Genomic DNA, 23151 nt, shown 5'->3' on the forward strand with positions numbered 1-23151 from the left:
TTTACAACTTCAGTAATGGTCCGTATGGAATGTGGACCCTGAACCTCTATCGTCTTGACTAAACATAGCTTCTAATTACTGTCTTTGTCATTATTATTTAACCTTACTGGTCATCTACGGTAAATAAAAATGTGACGAATTTTTTGTTGTTCATATTCTGAGTGACCAATATGAATATTTATAATAGGAATACGAATATTTACGACTTTTACAGTACTGTATATTACACTAAGAAAAACATTGATTGGTTGGATAACGTGTAATTCTTCATAAAATAATTGTATTGTTTCTTGCGAGCAGTTATTTTGAATGTAGCCAGATTACACACCGTATCTACTATTGTGCTTATCATTATCGTGTACATGACATACATTCTGTAACACATAATGCACTTCTTCATTGTCTGAGCTCAAATATTGATACGCGTGATGAACACATAAGCTTTGTATTATGAGCAAAATACATCCCCCAGCAATCAATATTTAATTATGTTAAAGATAACACGCACGACCGTAACGTGACCGTTACCGTAGCACTTCATTTAAGCACGGTGTACGTTTCAAGTCGGCATTCTTTCAAAGAAAACATACAGGTATTGACAAAAAATGCAACATATTAAAAATACTCATTATTTTTATTGTGTACAATGAACTCAGAATATAAGAATTGCATGTAAGAATTTTCTTGTTGGAGACATGACTCAACATTACTTAATATATATATATATTATATATATATATATATATATATATTATATATATATATATATATATATATATATATATATATATATATATATATATATATATATATATATATAATAAAATTGGATTGACTTTCAGTACATGTTAGGCGGTAAATATATAAATGTACCACTTTTCTCCAACAGATGTCTTATTATGGTGGATTACACATATAAAGCCATCGTGTGCCGCTCACATATTTCCGAAGTATAACTTTATATACGATGAAATAACATGTCAAAAATTGAGAGTGATATTTAAGTTATGATAATATCAAGATAAGGAAAGTGAAGTTACTATTTTCTTTTCAGGTTTTTTTTTGTTTCTGGAAAGTCACATAACACATGTAATTAGTTGTCCAAACCAGAAATCGACGCAGGTGTCCAAATAAAGCAGTATTAGTGCTGTAAAAGTTGATTTTCCAGTAGCATACAATGTATTCACAAAATAACAAAACGCGCTTATGTTCAATTCGCGGAGGTATACAACATCACGTCTGTAGGTCACGTGCCTCAGGGATGCGTTGCCTGGAGACCGAATGCGAACTTCAAGAGGGCGATGTCGTCTGAGATGTTCTTTTTCTGCATCAGAATGTCTGTCGACATCGTCGTCTGCGCCTTACTGCTAAACGAAACCAGGCTTTCCAGTCCGCTCTGACTCGCCCTTAAAAACAGCATTTAAACGCCATTTATGCAAATCAAAGCATACAATATCAGATTTAAGGCATGCATACCCCAACTGCTGTATATGTATTTCAGAACCTATACAAAAAGACAAAGTTTCAAGTGCACACACTATTCAATGAGTATTGTATCCTCGTATTATTAATTATTAAAACAAGTTCCTAAAAATATCATCCTAGAAAATGTATTTGTCTTTTTAGTATTTGTATCTAGAATGTTTGTTTCTTGTGCTATAGGCGAAACAAAAAATACTTTTAATTTTCAGCGAGTGTATCTGAAAAATGTTGTCTATGCTTCTGAAAAGAAAATTTACTTTAGCTGTAGATATTTACTTACCTTAGCTGATTGCTAACCGACAACAAAATTCCCTGAATTAATTTTTGACATCAACTCGTAAAATTAATAATATTTCTCCAACAAATAAACACGAAACAATTCCTTCGAAAGTACACTTTTGTTCATGTATTGCCAACTAATATAAGCCATTCATTAGATATGTATTTATATATCTTTCACGGTTATTATATTGTCATTCTTTACCAATCCATTTACGAATATGTATGATGGATGCATGAATCTTGATGAAAGGCAAACTAAACTTACTTCTGAGACTTCAGGTCCCCCTCGTATGGGCCGAGACCAAGTGTTAGGTTAAACAACTGCGCGCCTGCCTGTAAGAGATGTTTTGTCTTAAAATATACAGGCATAAATAATTACTATGATTATTATTTTTTTACATAAGAAAAAGAGTAAAATAACACGTGTACGGTACCAAAGGTGACCGTATACCGGCTTGTCAGAGGCGGTACTTATTTCCATAATAAAACGCAAATGGATTATAAATAATGAACAATAATCTTTTACTAAAAATAGAGGTAAGTGCAAAAGCTATAGAATGTCCGATATAACAGTAATAATGATATGATAGACAGATGCCATGGTTAAATGCTAATTGTAGTTTGATCTCATTTCTTTAGGCATCAATTATAATCATTTGAATACTAGTGGAGTTCATTCTAACACGTGATGTAAATTGTAAGAAAAATAACTTGATCATTAAAATAGAAGTAGATTTCATGGAAGCACGTTATACCAATTGCAAGAAATATTTCTCTAATTTGACAAGCGCACTTAATCATTTCAAGAAGAGTAGATTTCACAGAAACACGTAATACAAATAGTAAGAACTATTTCTCAAACTTTATAAGCGCACTGAATCACTCACTTGGGTTTTATTTCTTGCAAAAACTTTTTTCAGATATTTACAATTGTTTTTTCTAAGTTAATAGCGCACGCTGTTACCTGTGTCAGGAATCCCTTTGCATTGGACACATTTGTCGCCATGACAATGAAGTCTGCAGACTTGTTGAGTGCAGCGTCAACACTGCTTTCCAGGATCTGCTCAGCGCCTGTGACATAAATGATTAACCTACGTCAGTGCAGGTTTTTATTTGTATATAATATACAAGACATTTCTGATGTTGAGTAAAACTGCGACTTCGATATTTTTTACACATTGTCTTTAACTTGCAAATGCACATGTACAGTCAAAATTACATAGTGATATTGATACTGACTTCAATTGACTCCGTTACATACTTCAAGCAAACAATCAAAGTGTAAAAATCAAAGTGTCAACGTTAATGGCAAAACAATATTAAGCCCATACAATACACGTTACAATCTTCACAACCGGAAAATTATCAAAGCGTATTGTAGAACAAAATTGTCGCGTGTAAAGAGGCATATTAATTGATGCCGTTTCAGTCAGGGTGAAAACTTCATGAAACACTTAATCGACATTTTCCATTTTCATACTATAAATAATGTAAGAAGGTTTAAAATGTGTGTAGGCATGAAATGATTATCCGTGTGTAGTAATCATGTTAAAATACACGTGCAAAATAATCTCATCTTTATAATGTTCTACGGCACATCGCGAGGCGAGTAACCATTACTAATCCTATAACGTTATACTCACTGTTAATAGTACCAATGAGTCCTATAATGTCGTGCTCGTCATTGTTAATAGTACAAATGAGTCCTATAATGTTGTGCTCGTCATTGTAACTAGTACCTATGAGTCCTATAATGACGTGCTAGTCATTGTTACTAGTACCTATGTGTCCTATAATGTCGTGCTCATCATCGTTACAAGTACATATGAGTCCTCTAATGTCTTGCTTGTCATTGTTGCTAGAACCTATGAATCCTATAATGTCTTGCTCGTAATTGTAACTAGTACCTATGAGGCCTATAATGTCTTGCTCGACATTGTTACTTGTACCTATGAGTTATATAACGTTTTTCTCGTCATTGTTACTAGTACCTATGAGTACCATAACGTCTTGCTCGTAATTATTACTTGTACCTATCAATCCTATAATGTGTTGCTCGTCATTGTTACTAGTACCTATGAGTCATATTATATCTTGCTAATTATTGTTACTAGTACCTATGAATTCTCTAATGTCTTGCTAGTCATTGTTACTAGTACCTATGATTCCTATAATGTCTTGCTCGTCATTGTTACTAGTACCTATCAATCATATCGTGTCGTACTCGTCATTGTTACGAGTAACTAAGAGTCCTATTATGTCGTACTCATCATTGTTACGAGTAGATATGAGTCCTATTATGTCGAGCTCGTCATAGTTACATGTACCTATCAATCATACCGTGTCGTACTCGTCATTGTTACGAGTACCTATTAGTCCTATAATGTCTTGCTCGTCATTGTTACTAGTACATATCAATCATATAATGTCGTGATCGTCATTGTTACTAGTACCTATGAGTCCTATAATGTCGTACTCGTCATTGTTACGAGTAGATATGAGTCATATTATGTCGTGCTCGTCATAGTTACATGTACCTATCACTCATATCGTGTCGTAGTCGTCATTGTTACGAGTATTTATGAGTCCTTTTATGTCGTGCTCGTCATTGTTACATGCAAGTATCAGTCATATATTGTCTTGCTCGTCATTGTTACCACATGTAGTACCTATGAGTCTTATAATGTCTTGCTCGTCATTGTTACTACATGTAGTACCTATGAGTCCTATAATGTCGTGATCGTCATTGTTACTAGTACCTATGAGTCCTTTAATGTCTTGCTTTTCATTGTTACTATTACCCATGAGTCCTATAATGTCGTGCTCGCCATTGTTACTAGTACCTATGAGTCTTATAATGTCTTGATCGTCATTGTCTCTAGTACGCAGGAGTCCTAAAATATCTTGCTCGTCATTGTTTCTAGTACCTATGAAACCATTAATGTCTTGATCGTCTTTGTTACTAGTACCCATGAGTCCTATAATGTCGTGCTGGCCATTGTTACTACATGTAGTACCTATGAGTCCTATAATGTCTTGCTCGTCATTGTTCAATGACGCAGACAGGGCGGCTGCATGTGGCTGGAGGTTGGAAATGTCGCTCCCTATCTTGGCTTCATCTTGCTGCCATTGCTTCAGCTGCAAAAAAGCGGGTCAGTGCGTAAGAAAGAAAGTTATCGACCAGAAGACACGTGTTAACAAATAACCAATGTTTTACTTATACAATCATGCGTTATTTTATTCATGCATATATTGTCACTTGCATTGTAATTGTGTTCGTTTTGTTTTGATTTTTGTATTTTTGCAGTTGAATCTTCAATTCACATGGTAAATTACTCTGAGACATGGGGCAATTATAAAAGAGGGCTAGTTATCCTAAAACAGCTTCACGCGTATCCTTCAACGAGTCCAACGTATTTTTTTCCATTCGGAGTTGTTCATCTGTAAGACAAAGAATTTTCATGTTGAGCCACTTCAGTAACGTTTCATATAGATTAATAAAGAAATGGCGAGTATCATCTCAATCCATTATCTTCGTTAAAGCCATACTCTGCAATTGCAGATAAAAAAAAACGTCAAACTTTCAGAACTGTTCCTCAAAATTGTATTGTCACGTTTACTAATTAAAATTGTGTGCGTTCTTTGAAAGAGCGTGTACTATTTGTTTTTTATCATACAAAACTTTGATCACTAGCGAGTTTTATATACATCAATTTGATGAAATAGTTAAGTAAAACGGCAAGGTATATGACAATATTGCGATAATTGCGGAAGGTCCTGCTAAACATGACAAGTGTTTAAAAAAAATGCACAGTTTCTTGTATAGTTTATACAAAACTCAATTGTTAATCTGAAGAAAAAAACAGTGCGTTAAAATCCGTGATATCTTTACTAAAAGTAATATTACTCAAACATTGCTCGACTATTTGTAAACCAGAATAACCTTGCTTACTTTCCTTCCAATGAAATGTGTATGCGTGACAACGGGAAAAATATATACAACACATTAAAACCGTTTTCAAACATGTTATGCTATGTCAAATATTTGCTAAATGTGAGTGGGAATCCAGCAGTCTCAATAACAAATCTCGAAGTTTTTTTGAATCTAAATACTGACTGATTCCCATGGCTTTAAACGATAAACATTGACAATTAAAACGCCATCTACCAAAGATAAACGTTTTGATAGCGGAATGTGTTCAACAATTAGACAAGAAAGGTTTGCTCCAAGTCAATTGGGTTCAGCTATAAATATCAATTCCATAATTAAATTTACTTTGTTTAATTCCTCGGGCAGTCGGAATGTGTTGTCAGTCCAAATTATCTAATTGATAAACGTTTTCATCATTGAAATTCCGCACGAATATTGCTATTTAAATCATGTGTGGATCGCTAAAAGTTCCGTTGTATTCAAACAGAAAAACAAGTTCCAAATATAACACTATATACAAGTTCTATTTATAATACTATACATGTTTAAACTAATGCTGGCTTCAATGTTTGAATGATACATGTATTAACGATTTTTAATATATCATATTTATTTGGATGAAACAAATCACAGGTTTTTTTCCTTAATTCTGTGTAATAAAAGGGTAACAGAATATGCACAATATAAAGAGGCTACCCATGGTTTAAAGACGCGTGGGATAAACAAGGATTAAAGACGGGTCTAGAATGGGGCACAGATTGGGGCCCAATGGGTTAACTAATGTTGGTTCAACAATTGGTTCATCAATTTGATCTTAACAGCGAACAATTATGACCAAACGGACCTACAAAGAGACCCAAGCTGAGAATTGCATAGCGGCTACATGTGGAGGCTGTAGAAAGGTTACATCTGCGCCCTACAAATGGGCATAGATTAAGGTTAAAGATGGGTTAGAAATGGGGCTACAAAGAGATCCCATATTTCTAAAGATTAAAGGTTGGTAGGAAAATGCTTGGTGTGGGAGCTACAAAGAAGACACAAATCGACTACAAATTCTTCACAAAAACAGGGACTACAAAGTGTCGTTTGTTAGGACTGCAAATGGTACAGGCAGGGAACAATAATTTAGTCATCAAATGGACCACATACATGGGCGATGGTATGTCTCTAATTGTTGAGGACTCACCGTCTTCTCCACGAAATCCAGCTGTCGCTGCGATACCTGCTCCGCCACCGAGGCATTGATAAGGAGGTCCGTCACTTCCTGTTGAACCCCGGCGAGACTCACACCCGTCACTGGGCATACAAGTGAATGATGCGATAATTACATAATGTAAAATTTCTCACCAATAAAAACAAAGAACCGAATACATGTACTGTCGTATATTCGGTTTGTACAAAATACTTTTTGAAAGGAACTTTATTTATTCATAACGCAAAGAGAAGTTGATTATGTTAAAAGCCCACGTCCATTATTGACATTATTTTTATGTAGCGATGCAAATAAAAGCATCGATAGCTTTGAGTAACAAATGAGCAAAATTTAGAAGAAGCCTGTTAATAAATTAAAATTTATATTGATCATGCATGTATATCTTGCTTAGAAATGGCTTAGTTGTTTGCTTGTTAAATTGTATACATACTTTATTTATTTTTAAAAATCCGTAATCCTACCTGTTTTTTTCTGAGAAAGAGCGTTTTGAATAGCGGCGTCAAGCGCGTGAATCTGCTGCTCTATCTGCTGTAAGGCTCGTTGGTTCGACGTCAATTCTAGCTGCAGCTTTGCGTGGAACGCCTTGTCCTTCGTAGCGTCGTCTGCTACCGTGGTCGCCGCCGCCTGAATCTGATTGATAACGCCCGCGAGCGCCTGATGGAACGTCTGCTGAGCGGCGTCCACTAGCTGCTGTTGTGCGGGTGGAAGGGACGACGCGCGCTTAACTCTAGACGTATTATTGACCGCTGCGTTCGCGGCGCGCGTTTGCATTTCTAGCAGAGTGTCAACGAATCTTTTCAACGTGCTAATTTCTCTATCGATATCATCGATACTCAAATCTGAAATCCCCGTGTGATTTTGTATTTCTGTGAATTGTTGATTGAATTGTCTGAACACGTCGTGTTCGTATTCTCGCATGACGTTCATCCGGCCCCTTGCTTCGTTCAGATCTGCGTCAACATGTTCCTCCAAGGCCCCTATGGCGTCGCAGAATCCCAAATCAGGAACTGGAATCATCAGCGAGCATCGTGTTTGCGCAGACGTTGGAAAAACCAAAACTAACGCACAAAAGAGCACCGTCAAACATATTGTGTTCAGTAACATTTTAGCAAAACTTCATATAACAAAATAACAAAAGTGTTTATGTCTGCAAATTTCTGTAGATTTATTATTTTCGAATTACCCACTTGGCAAGTAAGTCTCTGTCTGTCAAACGCGGTTGCTGGTTTTTGTTAATCCCTTAACAAAATACCAAAGATAAGAAGAAGCGGGTAAATTGTTGTTTTAATAGCCACTCGAATACCCGTGCACTAAAACTAATCCAGTGAGATCCCAACCTCAATTATGTCCCACTAGCGGCAAGTCTTCGCCGTTGTCTTTCCAGACGTGTTTGTATACGTCGCAATTAAGTTTAAATAAATACACTCATTTATGACATTAAGCGCTCCTGTTTTTTACAAGTATTGGTCACATCAAAGCGAGGTGTATGTGGCTGTTTATGTCACTGGACGATCCACAACTATGGGGTTTTGTTTTACATACCTCTGTTCGAATTTACCAACCACAGAAGCTAGAAATGAAAACATTCGTGGTGACACAATACTGATAATTCGTAAACACTTTTTCAAAGTTTGCGTGTATGTCACTCTCAATAAATAAGGAGCTGATAGCTGTTGTCACATGATCGGATACTTACGGGCCCCCCGGCGTTAATGTGGCACGGCCAGAATACTGTAAAGGGTGACAATTGATGACAGTGGGTGGGCAGTGACTAGAAACAACATAATGAAATCAACATATCGGTCGGCTTCGTTGCTCATGCTTTGAAGCCATTATTTGTGGAGACAAAAAGTGTTTTTTAGTGTATTAATACAACATTTTTCGACAGGACATAGCTTCCGATTTATGATAATTATCACTTTAAACACTTAATGCCTAGAGTCTTTTTAACCTTACTTATCAGTTAAGCTCTCGCGCATATTTTTTGCAGTTTCAATTCAACACTGTACATTGGTTGGAATCGTTATGAACGATGATGGTTTAAATTAGAAACGGGATGATGGTGATGACGATGTTGCTACTGATGATGATTAATTAAGTTGCTCCTTTTACTGCTGCTGCTCCTGCTGCTGATGATTCTGCTGTTCTGCTGCTGTTGCTGCTGCTTCTGCTGCTGATGTTGATGATGATGATGATGATGATGATGATGATGATGATGATGATGATGATGATGATGATGATGATATTTTTGTTTTGTTGTTGTTGTTGATGATGATGATGATGATGATGATGATGATGATGATGATGATGATGATGATGATGATGATGATGATGATGATGATGATGATGATGATGATGATGATGATGATGATGGTGATGATGATGATGATGATGATGATTATGATGATGATGATGATGATGATGATGATGATGATGATGATGATGATGATGATGATGATGATGATGATGATGATGAGATTGGGCGTGGCATTCCATTGGTGGTCAACAAACTGCATTTATCTATCTTAACGCTGATAATTAAATGCTGGTTGACTGCGGTCTTATCGTATAATGCTCAAGTTTTGCTGTTTTATCCAAAGTAACCAAACACACGCGACATGCCCTGCAGTACCTAGGAGCCTCTTGTTGACAGGGTTATGTGATGTTAATTTGAGATGTGCTATGTTAATTGAAATAACTTATTTAACGAAGTCATTCACATAACCGATTTTCGATTTTAATACCGTTTAATTAGCGGATTGTGTAGCTACAGTCTTGAGGTTCACAATTGTTGAAAAATTGTTTATTATTCCATTTAGGAAAAAAATACCCGTTCTTCGCGTGTGCGAACATTGAGATCTCGTGTGTTGTGTCTGTGATTGCATGCAATGTATGATGCGAACATTGAGATCTCGTGTGTTGTGTCTGTGATTGCATGCAATGTATGATTGCGAACATGGAGACTTTTTGTGTGCTGTGTCTGTGCTTGCATGCAATTCATGATGCGCAATCAAATAGCAGTATTCTGCGAAACTCACGCCTTCCCTCGTTAGACACCTATCTGATTCTTCTTACACTTAAAATATATTAGAAGTCATGACAGATAGGTGTCAAAATGACGACTTCTTAGTAAGTCATACACAACGAAAACTGATATAGTATATTTTTGAAACAGAAAAAGTGTCTACACGATCCAGACCTTCATTCAACAAACAGACACAAATATTGATCAAATAGTAATAACAAGATAAGTATTGATGCAAAGCATCAAAGGGCGTCGGGAAATTCAGTGTAAAAGGCACTCAAGTTACATGGAACGATTTTTGTTCTACTGTAAATATTAATACATTGGCCGATTATTTTAAACAAAATAGAAAAAGATACTGGTATAACCAGTATCTATGAATTTGTGTTATAACCCCCAAAAAACCATTATTTATAATGTTGTGTTATAACCCCCAAATAACCATTATCTATGATTTTGTGTTGTAACCCCCAAATATTTCATAGTTCATTTTATTTACATTGGTTTCCTTTTTTTAACTGGCATCCGTGTGTAGTTTTCATTAATGGAACAGAACTGTGTAGGTTTTAAAATATCTGCTTCATCTTGTAAGCGTAATTTCATATTTTTCTCAATTTCAAGGGGAGATGATTCTGAACTTATTCTTACGTTGCTCATTTACGATAGGGGTTGAGTACTCATTGATATGAAAACACTGTAAAAGTTTCAAAAAAATAAATGAAAACTGTAAATTGCATAAAGAAGCTGCATTTCACAATACTTTGAAATTCAGTAAAAGATCATAATAGATTTATTGCTCCGATATTCATCATTTTCAATAGGGTTCGAGTAATACTGATATAAAAACACTTAACAAGTTTGGAAAGATTCAGACGAAAGTTGTGAAATCTGTTAAACAAGTGGAAATTGTTTATTTTGTCAAATTTAATAGAAACAAAATCTGGACTTATTGTCCCGATGTTTCTCATTTAAAATGAGGTGAAAATGCTCATTGGTATGAAGACACTGTAAGTTTGGACAGAATCTGATGAAAAATGTTGACATAATCACCTAACCAAGCAGTTTTTCACTTTTATTTTAAATTCAAAGAGACATAATTCTGGACTTATGGTCCGATATTGCTCATATAGAGTTTGGGTTGGGTCCTCATTGATTAAAAAAAAAACCTGTGCAAGTTTGGGAACAATCGGACGAAAATTTTGGACATCTAACAAGGATTTCAAAATTTCTCAAATTCTAAGGAAGATAACTATGGACGTAATGGTCGGATAATGCTAAAGGGCCCATACCACCTGGATAGTAATACGTGTCGCGCTTTGCGCTCTATATGTGGTTCTTAAAAAAAAACTCCGAGGAGTGCTTGAAAACGGGTTGCAGACACAGCTCCTCCTTGATAAGCGGCTGCTTCCTTTATCGCAACTCATTGTTACAATCAATAATACGTGTCGCGCTTCGCGCTCTCTATGTGGTAGGGATAGTACTTAGGGCCTATAATAGACAACCATAAAAATACATGGATAATAGATGTGTTGATTGCATTTATTTGTTAATATAAAAACACGTGTATTTTTTATAAGATATTTAAGTGATGTAAGAAATTTTAATTAACGTTGTCACCACGTTGCATCCATTAATTTTAATAAAAATGACCAATTGTAGTAAAATGGATTTTAAAATGTCTACATAAAATGAAGCTTTATACATTTATTAACCTGACTGAAAAATTGTCAGCCGCCGAACTGTTCCGTTCGTGCCGGAACCCGGGATTGAACCGGGGGCCTTTAGATGACTGTTGCGTAAACAATTTCAGTCTAACGCTCTCCCAACTGAGCTTTTCCGGCTGACATTCACTTATGTACTACTATTTGGTGAAGTTGTGTATAGCGATCGTTATTATATGTCCATTAATAAACTAATACATTGTACGTTTTCGTACCACTACGCCTTCCAATAAACTTGCCTGCGCGATAGGTCGTCAAATATCGTACTACATTGATTCTCCACTAAATAAGCAAAAACCACAAAATAAATATATTTTGATTATGTTTTGTTTTTATACAAACCATCATTTTGTTTTTATACAAAAATAGAAAGTTTCGCGTATTTGCCCAGTTCCTGTGATCTTTCCCCTGTGATCAGTTGTGGATCAGTTATTAATTAAGACAATTTGCTTTGCATTATTGGCAATAAATGTTGTGATAAATGTAATAGGCACAAATGCAGTACTTATTTACACTAATTTACACAAAAAATCACCACTATGCAAGATATTCTTAAAACAAAAATATATACATTGATCCGTAAAACAACATCTCCTCCCATAAGCGAAAAAAATGCATTACATATATAGTCGCCGCACTCCAGTGCGACCCCAATAAGATGTATTGTTACCGGACGATGTGGAATGTTATGATCAGCCATTTGATACAAATTGCTTCGCGTTAGACAATCATATCATACGTGATTTTAAATAATACTACGGATATGCTTTTTAGAAATATTACGTCTGCTTGCGTGATATTTCCGGGTCTCATAAACAAGTAATTAATTGACATGGATTATGTTGGCGATCCTATATAAAATATCGTTTACATAAAGACACGTTTGTCTATCTAAAATTATGTTCCTGTAATTATTGAAGGCGTTGTAGCCGCATCTGATGATGATATACTAAAGGCAGAATCGAACATGGATGAAAATAAGCAATTCTTATTAATCTTGTCTGTCTGTTAATCACATTTAGACCACCTAAAAGAGAAAACGATGTTTCAATGAGTACAGATAATTTTAATATTTAATACGTACCGGTAACAATTGTTGGACCCTTTTGTCGTAATGTGCAACATTTAAACGGGTCCACATATTTAATATATTTATGTCAACCGGTGGAATGTGAATATGTGCGAAATGAATGCTTTGATGATTAAATTATAAACTGTTATTATTTGTCAGATCGTCAACAATGATCCCACAGTTTATTGGCTTCAAATAATAAGCAGTTAACCCTTTACCACTTAGAGACACATTTTGACACATTTGTAGTCCTTTACCAAAGTTAAATATAGTTAAAGACTTTTATTACTACACATGTATATCCAAGTTATAAAGGCTTCATTTCAAACCCTTAGATACCGATCAGCAGCAAACAGCATAAAACCTGAACAGACTGCGAGTAACCCGCAGGCTGTTCTGGTTTTATGCTGTTTGCTAAGCCATTTTTACTTCACTTCTGAGAGGGAAAATGTCAAAAGGACCATTAAAAAAACACTTTCGCTTATTCATGCATAATTTCCGTCCATCGATCCAGTTCGTTCATTGAGTCATGAACGGAATGTCTATTCGTGAAGATTATTTAATCATTCTACGTTTTACATACCCATGACTCTCAAGGAAGATTCCTCATTGCTGTTCATTGAAAATGAACCATGGTTACCGTTTTTATCATATTTCTACTTTCTTTGATGTGTTTTTTTGCAATTCGTCTAATGATAACAAACGCGCGCTTCCTGATAATCTAGTATTTCATGTTCCCAATAAGGAAAACTATTTCGAGTTTATTTAATTCAAACAACACGTTATAAGTGTAAGTCAAATACATTTAACTGGTAATTGCGGTAAATAAGTGTTATTCGCGACCATTATTTGCACTGCAGAACTGATTGATAACAATTAATTTACCAAAGATTTTTTTGTATTTTTAATACAAAGAGATTGTCACCTTACGCAAGTAATTTCACAGTATGGTTTTTATTCTGTAAATTGGATAAATGATATAAGTTTATTTACTCTTTCAATTCTTTTTCAACCAAAGTGTTCTATCAATTGCGATACGTCTTTAAAATATACATAGCATGCACTCAGTGACTTTACACTCTATTTTCCCATCCCACCTTGACATGTAAGTTCAGCTGTACAGATTTTCAAAATCTCAAGCGAGCTTCCTTTATTAGAGAATGTTTCACCAGTCATGACTACAGATGTGTCGTGTTCTGAGAAAACTGGGCATAATGCATGTGAGTAAAGTGTCGTCCCAGATTAGCCTGTGCAATCCGCACAGGCTAATCAGGGACGACACTTTCCACCTTAACTGGATTTTCGTGCAGAAGAAACTTCCTTTACACGAAAAATACTAAACAAGCGGAAAGTGTCGTCCCTGATTAGCATGTGCGGACTGCACAGGCTAATCTGGGATGACACTTTACGCACATACATTAAGCCCTGTTTTCTCAGAACGCGTCTCACATGCTCTGAGCCTTGTCTTACGAAATATCTTACGACAATATTAAGGAAGGACTGAATTTCGACTTAACAACACAAATAGCCACATATGATCAAATGTTTCTTAAATAAAGGGCATGCAACAAAGACACGAAATGAACAGAATGTATGATTTGGCAGTACAGTGTTCTATATGCAAAGTATATGGTGTCTTTGTCTTTCAAAGTTGTCCAATATATTATTAATAAAATTAATTGCGCATCCGATGAGGCAATAAAAATTGTTATTGGATTGAAAGCAAATAAGATTGTTTGTGATTTTCATTTTTCACATGAATGTTTTTCATGTCAATTTTATGTTGTATTTTTTACTGAAAAGAGAAAAATGGATTGTCGATTCATCATTTTACATAGCACAATTATTGAGATTGAATAAAAAATATTATATTTTTGTAAACAGTTAATCTCTTGGACATGAATGCACATGTCTGATAAAAAAAACGTGACCCGCCTCAATGTCGACTGGGTTTGTTTTCCTGAAACTAGACGCATGTTTAAATGCATTATTTTTTATACATTTGATGAGATTAAAAGAGTATGCATCAAAATTATTTGTTTTGTTTGTTCAATCATGCTTTGCGCTGAAAATAAACTTATATCTTAAGACAGATTCCAATAATTGTTTTACTTTACATGTAGCACCGCTGTTTTGATTCTAATAAGACATCAATGTGCGTCGCAAATATGCGTGACATTTACTGTGCGCCGTATCTTGACACTAAATGATGGGATGTCCCTGTATAAGGACAGCATGTTCGATCTGGTAAAGGCATTATTTTAGTATATTGATAAAGAATTTTATTGCTTTAGTTCCGAAAGTAAAAGACCAAACAATTGATCGCAATAAGAGCCGTACCTATGCGACAGGTGTTCTTTTAACGCAGTTAGAGCATCAACTTGCTTTTTTAAACGTTCCGATGTGAACACAACTAGAGTGCAATTAACAATTCACACTTAAATTTGCTTATAACAAATGCAGAAATGCATCTTGCAATGCATAAACGATTTTGTTCTGGTTGCTGCGGCAACGCAATAAATCACAAAACTAAACTTATTATATACACTGACAAAGCAGACCGTCAAATACAGCGAAGAAGTACGGAATCCTACGGAATCCGGATAGTGCCATTTATAATCTCGCCCTTCTTTCACCAAGTGCGACACACGACACACGAAGCGATACTCGATAGTTTGCGCGACAGTCGCGGCGACGCACGATATTTTGCGCGACAGTCGCGGCGACGCACGATATATTTAAAACGATATTTTGGGCAACCTACAAAAAGGCGATATATCGTGTTAAATATATCGTGCGTTGCCGCGACTGTCGCGCAAAATATCGTGCGTCGCCGCGACTGTCGCGCAAACTATCGTGTATCGCTTCGTGTGTCGTGTGTCGCCCTTGATGAAAGAAGGGCGAGATTATAAATGGCCCTATCCGGGTTCCGTAAAGAAGGGAAGTATAACAAAAATATGCTACAAGCAAAGGTTTATTAGACAAGAAGAAATTTAATACATTTCCCTCATAAAAAGCTTATAATCGAAATAATGGCCACGCCATCATTATATGTCCTTTGTTCATACAGAGCTGATGGCACAGCTGATGACACATGCCCAGTAATCATGTCTTACGTGGTCTCTGAATGTCGCCATCCCTTCAGCAGGTAGGACTACCCCAAACATAAAAGGACATATTTTTAGTGGGGACCCTAAACTTTATTGTTCATTCCATGTTGTGTTCCATACGGTTAAATTACAAAACATGAGATCTTTGCTTTCGGTTGTGTTTGCGACAATCAATGACTATATACTATTATTTGAACTTAACCAATTTATGCATAGCGTCTAGAAAAAATGCCTTGGCAAACAGCGTAGACCCAGATGAGACGCCGCATGATGCGGCGTCTCATCAGGGTCTGCACTGTTTGCTTAAAGGAATTTCTGTAAGAAATATTTTAAATAAAAATAAAAATACTAGACATCTCTAATTTTGGAAATAAATTGATCCAATTTAGAATGCTGGGAGAGTCTACTAGGCATCAATGGGTTAAATATCATAATTTAGTGTCTTGTATATGAAGAGATTTGGAAGATTTCTGTAATTGACATGACGCCTTATCTATGATCGCTCCTCCCACTAGAATTGATCCACCAATCAGCGATCGATTAATCGGGCGCACTCGTTAGCAACGACCTGTCCGCCATTTTCTAGACAAGCTACATGTTTAGGTTCACTTTTATTCCAACGAGTTTCTTTTGTTTTCCTCTTTAAAAAAACGATTAAAAATGGTTAAACGGTGTCAATGGGGATTATGTTACTCGGACAATCGATATCCTGAAAGATTAGTTGGTGACATTTAATTTATATCGTTTCCAAAGCCGAAAAGGGATCTTGAGAAGTGTAAGAGATGTATAAATACATGCGGTCGTCACCACGAACAACTGAACGTCAACACTGTCAAAGACAATTATAATATAATTTTATCGGATATACTAGCAGATTTAAATAGTTTATGTTATCGATCTGATTATCACATAATATTTCACTTAAAAAAAAGTTTTATCAGTTACTAGGTCAGAAGCGAGGTTCATCTGCATTACTTAAAGAGAAATAAAACCCAGCATGAAGCCTAATTCATGTTGTGTTTTATTACTCTGATAGTGATGCACTTAATTGACATCATACATGTTATTTGAAGATGACATGTGATATATTATCTTATTAACGGTATCTACACCTTTGCACTCACGTGGTGTCACCAATAAACGCTTTTAATCCACACTAGGAGCTCGAATGCATAGATCTCATTTTTTAAACGAGTTTCGTTTATTTTGTTCGGATTAAAAAACGGAAATGAAATATGTCAAAAACGGTGTAAAAAGGGTTAATGCAACTCTGACATTTGGTATCCAGAAAGATAAGTTAGATTAATTAAATTTATACCATTTCCAACGCGGCAATGCGGTCTTGACAAGAGCGAGTGGAATATTAAAAGAATTACCGAGATCCCCTTTATAGAACATATATTTATTTCGCAAACTTGAAATGTCATATAAGCAATAACTAAGCATTATTAAGTATGTATTATGTCACGTGTGCATGTAAAATAATTGAGAATTTTGGTACCCAATTCGTGTAACTTTACGAAATTCCCGTTAAAAATCGCGTTTCTGTGTGTGTCAGAAACAAGTGAAAACCATTTTGTTATTATTTTAATAAAAACGTATCGATAAATGCTTTTGTAAAAGAGTTATTATTACTGATATTAGTTAACCAATAAATGCGGTAACTTCGGGGAAGTCGGTACCTGCGCGAGCGTCTGATATTGGTAGCCTTATTAATTTATAATAGCCTGACCTTATTCCATTTCGTACAACGCTAATTTTATATCAGACAATGTCCAAACTTACTGTGTTGTTTTTGCGCTTAAAATTATAGTGATTGATAAATGTCCCATACAGTAAGCAATGTTTAATATGATTAATATCACTTTTATACGCAATAACATGTGGGATTGAGGTACCCACCCGGCGTCAGAAATTTCAGTAATAATTTTGTTAATAACACGGGTAAATACCGGTGAAGTGTTAATTTATTGCAAATACCACCATTACACGTAATAACGGGTTCGATTTCGGTAAGCGCGCAAGCGTTTGAGAGCGTGTTTAATGTACCGATTTACCCGTTATAAATAGCTGATGTTCTCTTTAATCGTATACTTTTGCATTTGCAGAATAACTAAATGGCATCAACCCCTTTACAAGTGTAATATGGTGTTAAACAAGTCCATAAAAGTATTCGGAATATCGCGTAAATCTATATGCAGTCTATAGGCAAAGAAGCCATTTTGGTGTTAGCTTGTCTAGGTTTTCTTCCCGCTGAGCCACGTGATTAAGTGGGCGGAGCGATCACTGATAAGGCGTCATGTCAATTGAACATCTTCTGTAAATTTGGGAATTGAAAGACGCTCCGATAGATGTTTGGATAAAATAAACAACATGAATTTATATAATCAACTATATGTTTAAATGCCAAAGTAACACTGTTTACACTCGCCACATATTCCAAAAATAATAACATTAGCATTACGTGTAATTTGAAAATAACGTCTCTTAAATAACAAAAAATGTTTTTGTTTAATATATCTAGACTCAGTTAAGTAATTGATGCTGTTATTTGGTGCATTTCATTTTGGGGTTTTAAGTGTTAAAACACGTTTCGTGGTCACACCCTCGAATCCGTCTGGGAAATTTGAGCATTGTTGACTTTGCGAATGAAAGATGTCCAACGGCAACCTTCAAACATCAACTATGAATATACTTGTTTATTTTTGTTACAACTGATTTATATGTACCGAAATAAGTTAAATGATTACGGTAGTATCATATTTCTCGCATCATTGCAAGCTCGTTCAGTACAAAAAAATACCTGTATTAATGAATTACAACTTATTTCGAGAAAATGCAAACAAAGCAGAAAACGGTCCATTGTTTTAATAACATAAATCTTATGTTCCCCATATTGATTCCAGTAGGACAACTGAGAGCACAAACATACATGATAATAAATGTTTCATCAAATATGTATCAACTGCGAACGTAAAACATTTATTCAGGGCGCCTGTTTCATTGACCGTTCTTAGAATCCTGACCACGTAGGTGAGGCTGCCGCTTATCCGCTGGGCGGCGTGGTCGTCTGAATATTCTGCAGGTTCGCCTGTATGCTCGTTAGCGCGCGCTTGAAGTCCTGCATCTGCTGTTGCGTCATGGACGCGTTGGTGGCGAGCACGGTAGTGATGATGTTGTTCATGGTGGTCAGCTCGCTGATTGGAATGGCGTTCTTCAGCGCCACCATGCCGCTCTTAATGGCCGCAATTTCCGTCTGCTGCTGACCAAGGTCGCCGGAGATCTTTGAAATGTTCGCCTGCAGAGCGGCCGACTGCAATTGATAATATATAATACATGGGCATATCAGCATATCGTTGAGCATTTCCTTCGGAACCTGGTAATGTTACTGTGTTTTTTCTTGCAAAGCGGAAAATAATTGTACGTCGTGATTAAAAGATGTTTGATGCAAAAGTATATCTCAAAATATTTTCTACAAAACTTTTGTAAATTTGTGTTCTTATTATAGCCATAACACTTAACATACGTTCATGACAAATATTAAAAAAGTCGGTACATAAGTATTAGTATCTCAATATTTTTTAATTTTGCATTATATGAGACACAACACATATGATTACATGTAAGTGACATTGTCGGCAGTGTTCTGTATACCTGAGTCTTAAGATTGCCCAGAGCCACAGTGTCCCTAGAGAACTGACCGAACAGGTTCATAACAGTGGTCTGTACGGACTTTGCCTGCGTCTGAATGGTGGAGACGTTCTGCTGCAGGGCGCTCATGTCGGCTGCAAGAATTATCAGACGACGTTAACCCATTCATGCCAAGTGGACTCTCACATTCTTCTAAATTGGATCAATTCATTTCCAAAATTAGGGATGTCTAGTATATTTATTTCTATATTTAGAATATTTCTTACAGAAAATCCTTTAAGCAAACAGCGTAGACCCTGATGAGACGCCGCATTATGCGGCGTCTCATCTGGGTCTACGCTGTTTGCCAAGTCCTTTTTTTCTAGACGCTTGTCATGAATGGGTTAAAATAATACTGAATAAACCATATTCAACTCCTTCAGCTCCCTTATTCAAAGAACTTGGTTGGTTGACATTTAATAATAGATGTACTTTCCTAATTGGATCTATTGTTAATAAGTTTGTAATAGGCGCAATGCCCTCTTATTTGACTAATGTTATTCATATCTCAAATAACAATGTGTACGCTCTTAGATCCACCACACACACTAATATATCATCTATTACGTTTAGAACAAATTGTGGAAAACGAGCGTTTTCGTTTCTTGCACGAACCGTATGGAATTTCATTCCAATAAGCAACCGACTAGTGTCATCGAATATCACATATACAATAAAATTTAAAGAGTACCTACAAACAAATCATTGATATACTTTATGTAAATACTTTGTTGTGATGTGTCTGATGTGATTTATTTTAAAAGATTGATTTTTGTATCATATTTTGCATATTTGTATTATCCCTTGTAAGTTCGTATGCATGTTCCAAAATATATAATTGTGTTATGTTACTGAAGACCACATTGTAAAAAAAAAATTATATCTTGATGTAAATTCTTCGTGAAATAAAGTTATTATTATTATTATTATTATTATTATATTATTATTATTATTATTATTATTATTATTATTATTATTATTATTATTATTATTATTATTATATGACACATATTGTGGCTGTCTTAAACAAGCCCAACAGGACGACACTTTCCGCTTGTCTGCATTGACAGGTTTGATCTTCGTAATAGTGCTATGGGGTTTAACTGTATTCTGGTATTTTTAGATTCGATGCGAGTTTCAGAAACAATCCTTATGGTTAAAGTACACCAGGAACATAACGCGCTATTGGCTTTAGGGTTAAATTTACTTTTTAAAATATATAATAATATACATATATGCCTATAAATTTAAAAGCTTACTTGTTGGTTTTTGTTTGTCATAACACAAACTGTGGAAGATTTCAATTTAAAAAGTTCTCTGCAAGGCGGTCTTAGTAAATAAATATAAATGTTGTCATGTTTCAAAAACAACCAAAGCCCTACCGTTGATGCTGCTGATTTTTGCGTTCGTCTGCTGCCTGTACAGCGCGAGCGAGTCGTGATTGAGCTTGATGTCTTTCTCGGCATTGCGCAGCCGCGACTCATCGAGCTGCAGGTTCCCGTTTATTTTATTGATATCTGAGCTGTGATTGGCCACCTCGGACGCCAGGGCACCAGCCTTGAGATTTAATGAGCTGATCTGGCTCTGCTGATTTTGGTCGTACTTCTGCACATCGCTGGCTACCTGTTGTGATGGAGTTGTTATGTTTGTCTCCATGAGAACGGTATGAACACAAGACAAATCACATATCTTTAACAATAATCCATAGTATACTTCTTTTATTTTATACTTTGCATTTATCGAGTAGTTATGTAGCGTATCACAACTATCACAAGCATAAAGGATCGACATATTTCAGAGAAAATAACCGTCATAAAATTAATAACACGGCCTGGATTTGTGGCATCGGTCTCGTTGCTTAAGAACATGAAACCGTAGATGAAATATACAAAACAAAATAATTATACGGCATCAGTTTCGCTGAAAAAAGGTGACCCCTCTTAACAAACCTGTTGTATTTGTGCCTGTAATTTGGCGACGTCCGCGGCGGTGGCACCGGAAGTGGACTGACCGGAAGTCGTGTTGAGTTGCGCAAGGAGGCCGGCAAGCGCCGTCACCTGTTGGGTGAGGCGGCCAATGTCGCCTGACTGCTGCTGGATCTGCGCCTCGATGCTCTGGTGGACCTGCAACAGCGGCGGATCCACCGTGCATTCGTATTATATCTACCGCACAGTGCATTGATGTACCAATTAATGTATTTCACATAAATGGTATTAACGTTAACCGACAGGAATCTCGTTAAGCATAATTTCTTTAAAGTGATGCTGCATACATTTAGCTTCTTTATCATTCTTTATTGTTGTAATGGTTTGACTTACTTTTTGTGTAGTATTATGTTTATTTTAAATGAACAAAAGCGAGAATACAACGATTTTAGACAACTTACTTTCAGTTCTTGCTGCTCATTGCCTTGGATGGAAGTGCTTATGTTGAACACACGGTTGTTGAAGTCAATGATTGCCAGCGCCATGTCGTTGCGCACATTCTGAATTGCCTGCTGAAGATCTATCGCGGAGACGCCACCGGAAGTGACAGGTCCGGTCGTAATCGCGAGTGCAGGGGCGGCTGTCGAGAGCGGGCGACTGCTACTGAGCGAGTTGAAGGCTTGAACTAGATTTTTTACCTCATTCTGGAGGTCCGCGATTTTTGTGAGGTACCCAGACTGTCGGGTCTGTAACTGACTAATCATCGTCTGCACCGCGGCATTCTGCGAGGTCTGCTGCTGCCGTGCCTGGTCGAGTTGTTGGCGTAACGTATTCAACGTCTGCTGTACGTTTCCGTTAGCGTTGTTGCAGTTTGCCGCCGGAACGTTAACGTTCAGTCCGCAGTTTGTTTGTTGATTTGTAGTAACTGTCGGCGATGTTGGTACTGTCGGCGCTGTTGGCACTGTCGGTGCTGTCGGTTTTGTCGGCGGATTGTTCGGCTTAGTTATAACCGGTTTCTTCGTTGCTGGTGGAAGAGTCGGTGACAGTGTTTGTGTCTGCACCGGCGTCGGAGCTCCAACGTTTGCGTTAAATGGCAGCGGTGGCAGTGGTATGAACCCTGTCGGAATGTTACCGGCACTCACTGCCCAAGCCATACAACTAAATAATATTATTTTATTCATCGTTATTTTACTGTGTATGTTAATCTCTAAGGAATATATTATAAGTCTATTTCACAACAGTAGAAATATAATATTATGCTTCAGTCTCAAACAATTTTGAGCCGTGTGCACCAATTCAGTTTTGAATCCAACAGGAATATGGCGTTAATGATTTCCAGTAGTTCTTTATCAATAAACGATGTTTAACGGTTGTTTCAACTCCCGTTATCAGGACAACGGCGACCAACAAGGTGCGCCGAGCATCAGTTGGCTACATTTTATCACAAGTTGATTATACAAGGACTTCTGGTTTGGACGCGCGACTCCGATATTTGTACAAACAAGGGTGGGCAAATGTCATTAGGGGTAAACACGTAATTCACTTTTTACGAAGAAGCACGCTGGGAAAGTTAGTTGTCGTCTAAGCGGAAACCGGAAGATGCAGATTTTCAGATCGAAGTTGGAAGCATGTTTTAGTCTTTGTCTTAACCTTGCGTCTAGAGTGCGCCAATGAAAATTGTTATACATGTGATAAGCGCA

General features: G+C 36.4%; 2 protein-coding genes across 2 annotated transcripts; both read right to left on the minus strand.

The window, feature by feature from the left end:
* Nucleotides 1-942: 942 nt before the first annotated feature.
* LOC127879252 (uncharacterized) lies at nucleotides 943-8475 on the minus strand. The gene is made up of 6 exons (XM_052426011.1): nucleotides 7370-8475; nucleotides 6882-6991; nucleotides 4782-4902; nucleotides 2729-2835; nucleotides 2030-2097; nucleotides 943-1406 (listed from the first exon to the last, which is right to left on the minus strand). The coding sequence occupies exons 1-6, from the start codon at nucleotides 8010-8012 to the stop codon at nucleotides 1256-1258; spliced, it is 1200 nt and encodes a 399-aa protein (XP_052281971.1). The 5' UTR covers nucleotides 8013-8475; the 3' UTR covers nucleotides 943-1255.
* A 10214-nt stretch (nucleotides 8476-18689) lies between these two features.
* Nucleotides 18690-22875, minus strand: LOC127879240 (uncharacterized). The gene is made up of 5 exons (XM_052425993.1): nucleotides 21913-22875; nucleotides 21476-21649; nucleotides 20909-21149; nucleotides 19491-19621; nucleotides 18690-19149 (listed from the first exon to the last, which is right to left on the minus strand). Exons 1-5 carry the CDS (start codon nucleotides 22630-22632, stop codon nucleotides 18883-18885), a joined length of 1533 nt encoding a protein of 510 aa, XP_052281953.1. The 5' UTR covers nucleotides 22633-22875; the 3' UTR covers nucleotides 18690-18882.
* Nucleotides 22876-23151: the final 276 nt, after the last annotated feature.

The sequence above is a fragment of the Dreissena polymorpha genome, chromosome 4, assembly GCF_020536995.1.
Source record: "Dreissena polymorpha isolate Duluth1 chromosome 4, UMN_Dpol_1.0, whole genome shotgun sequence".
NCBI classification, from domain to species: Eukaryota; Metazoa; Mollusca; class Bivalvia; order Myida; family Dreissenidae; genus Dreissena; species Dreissena polymorpha.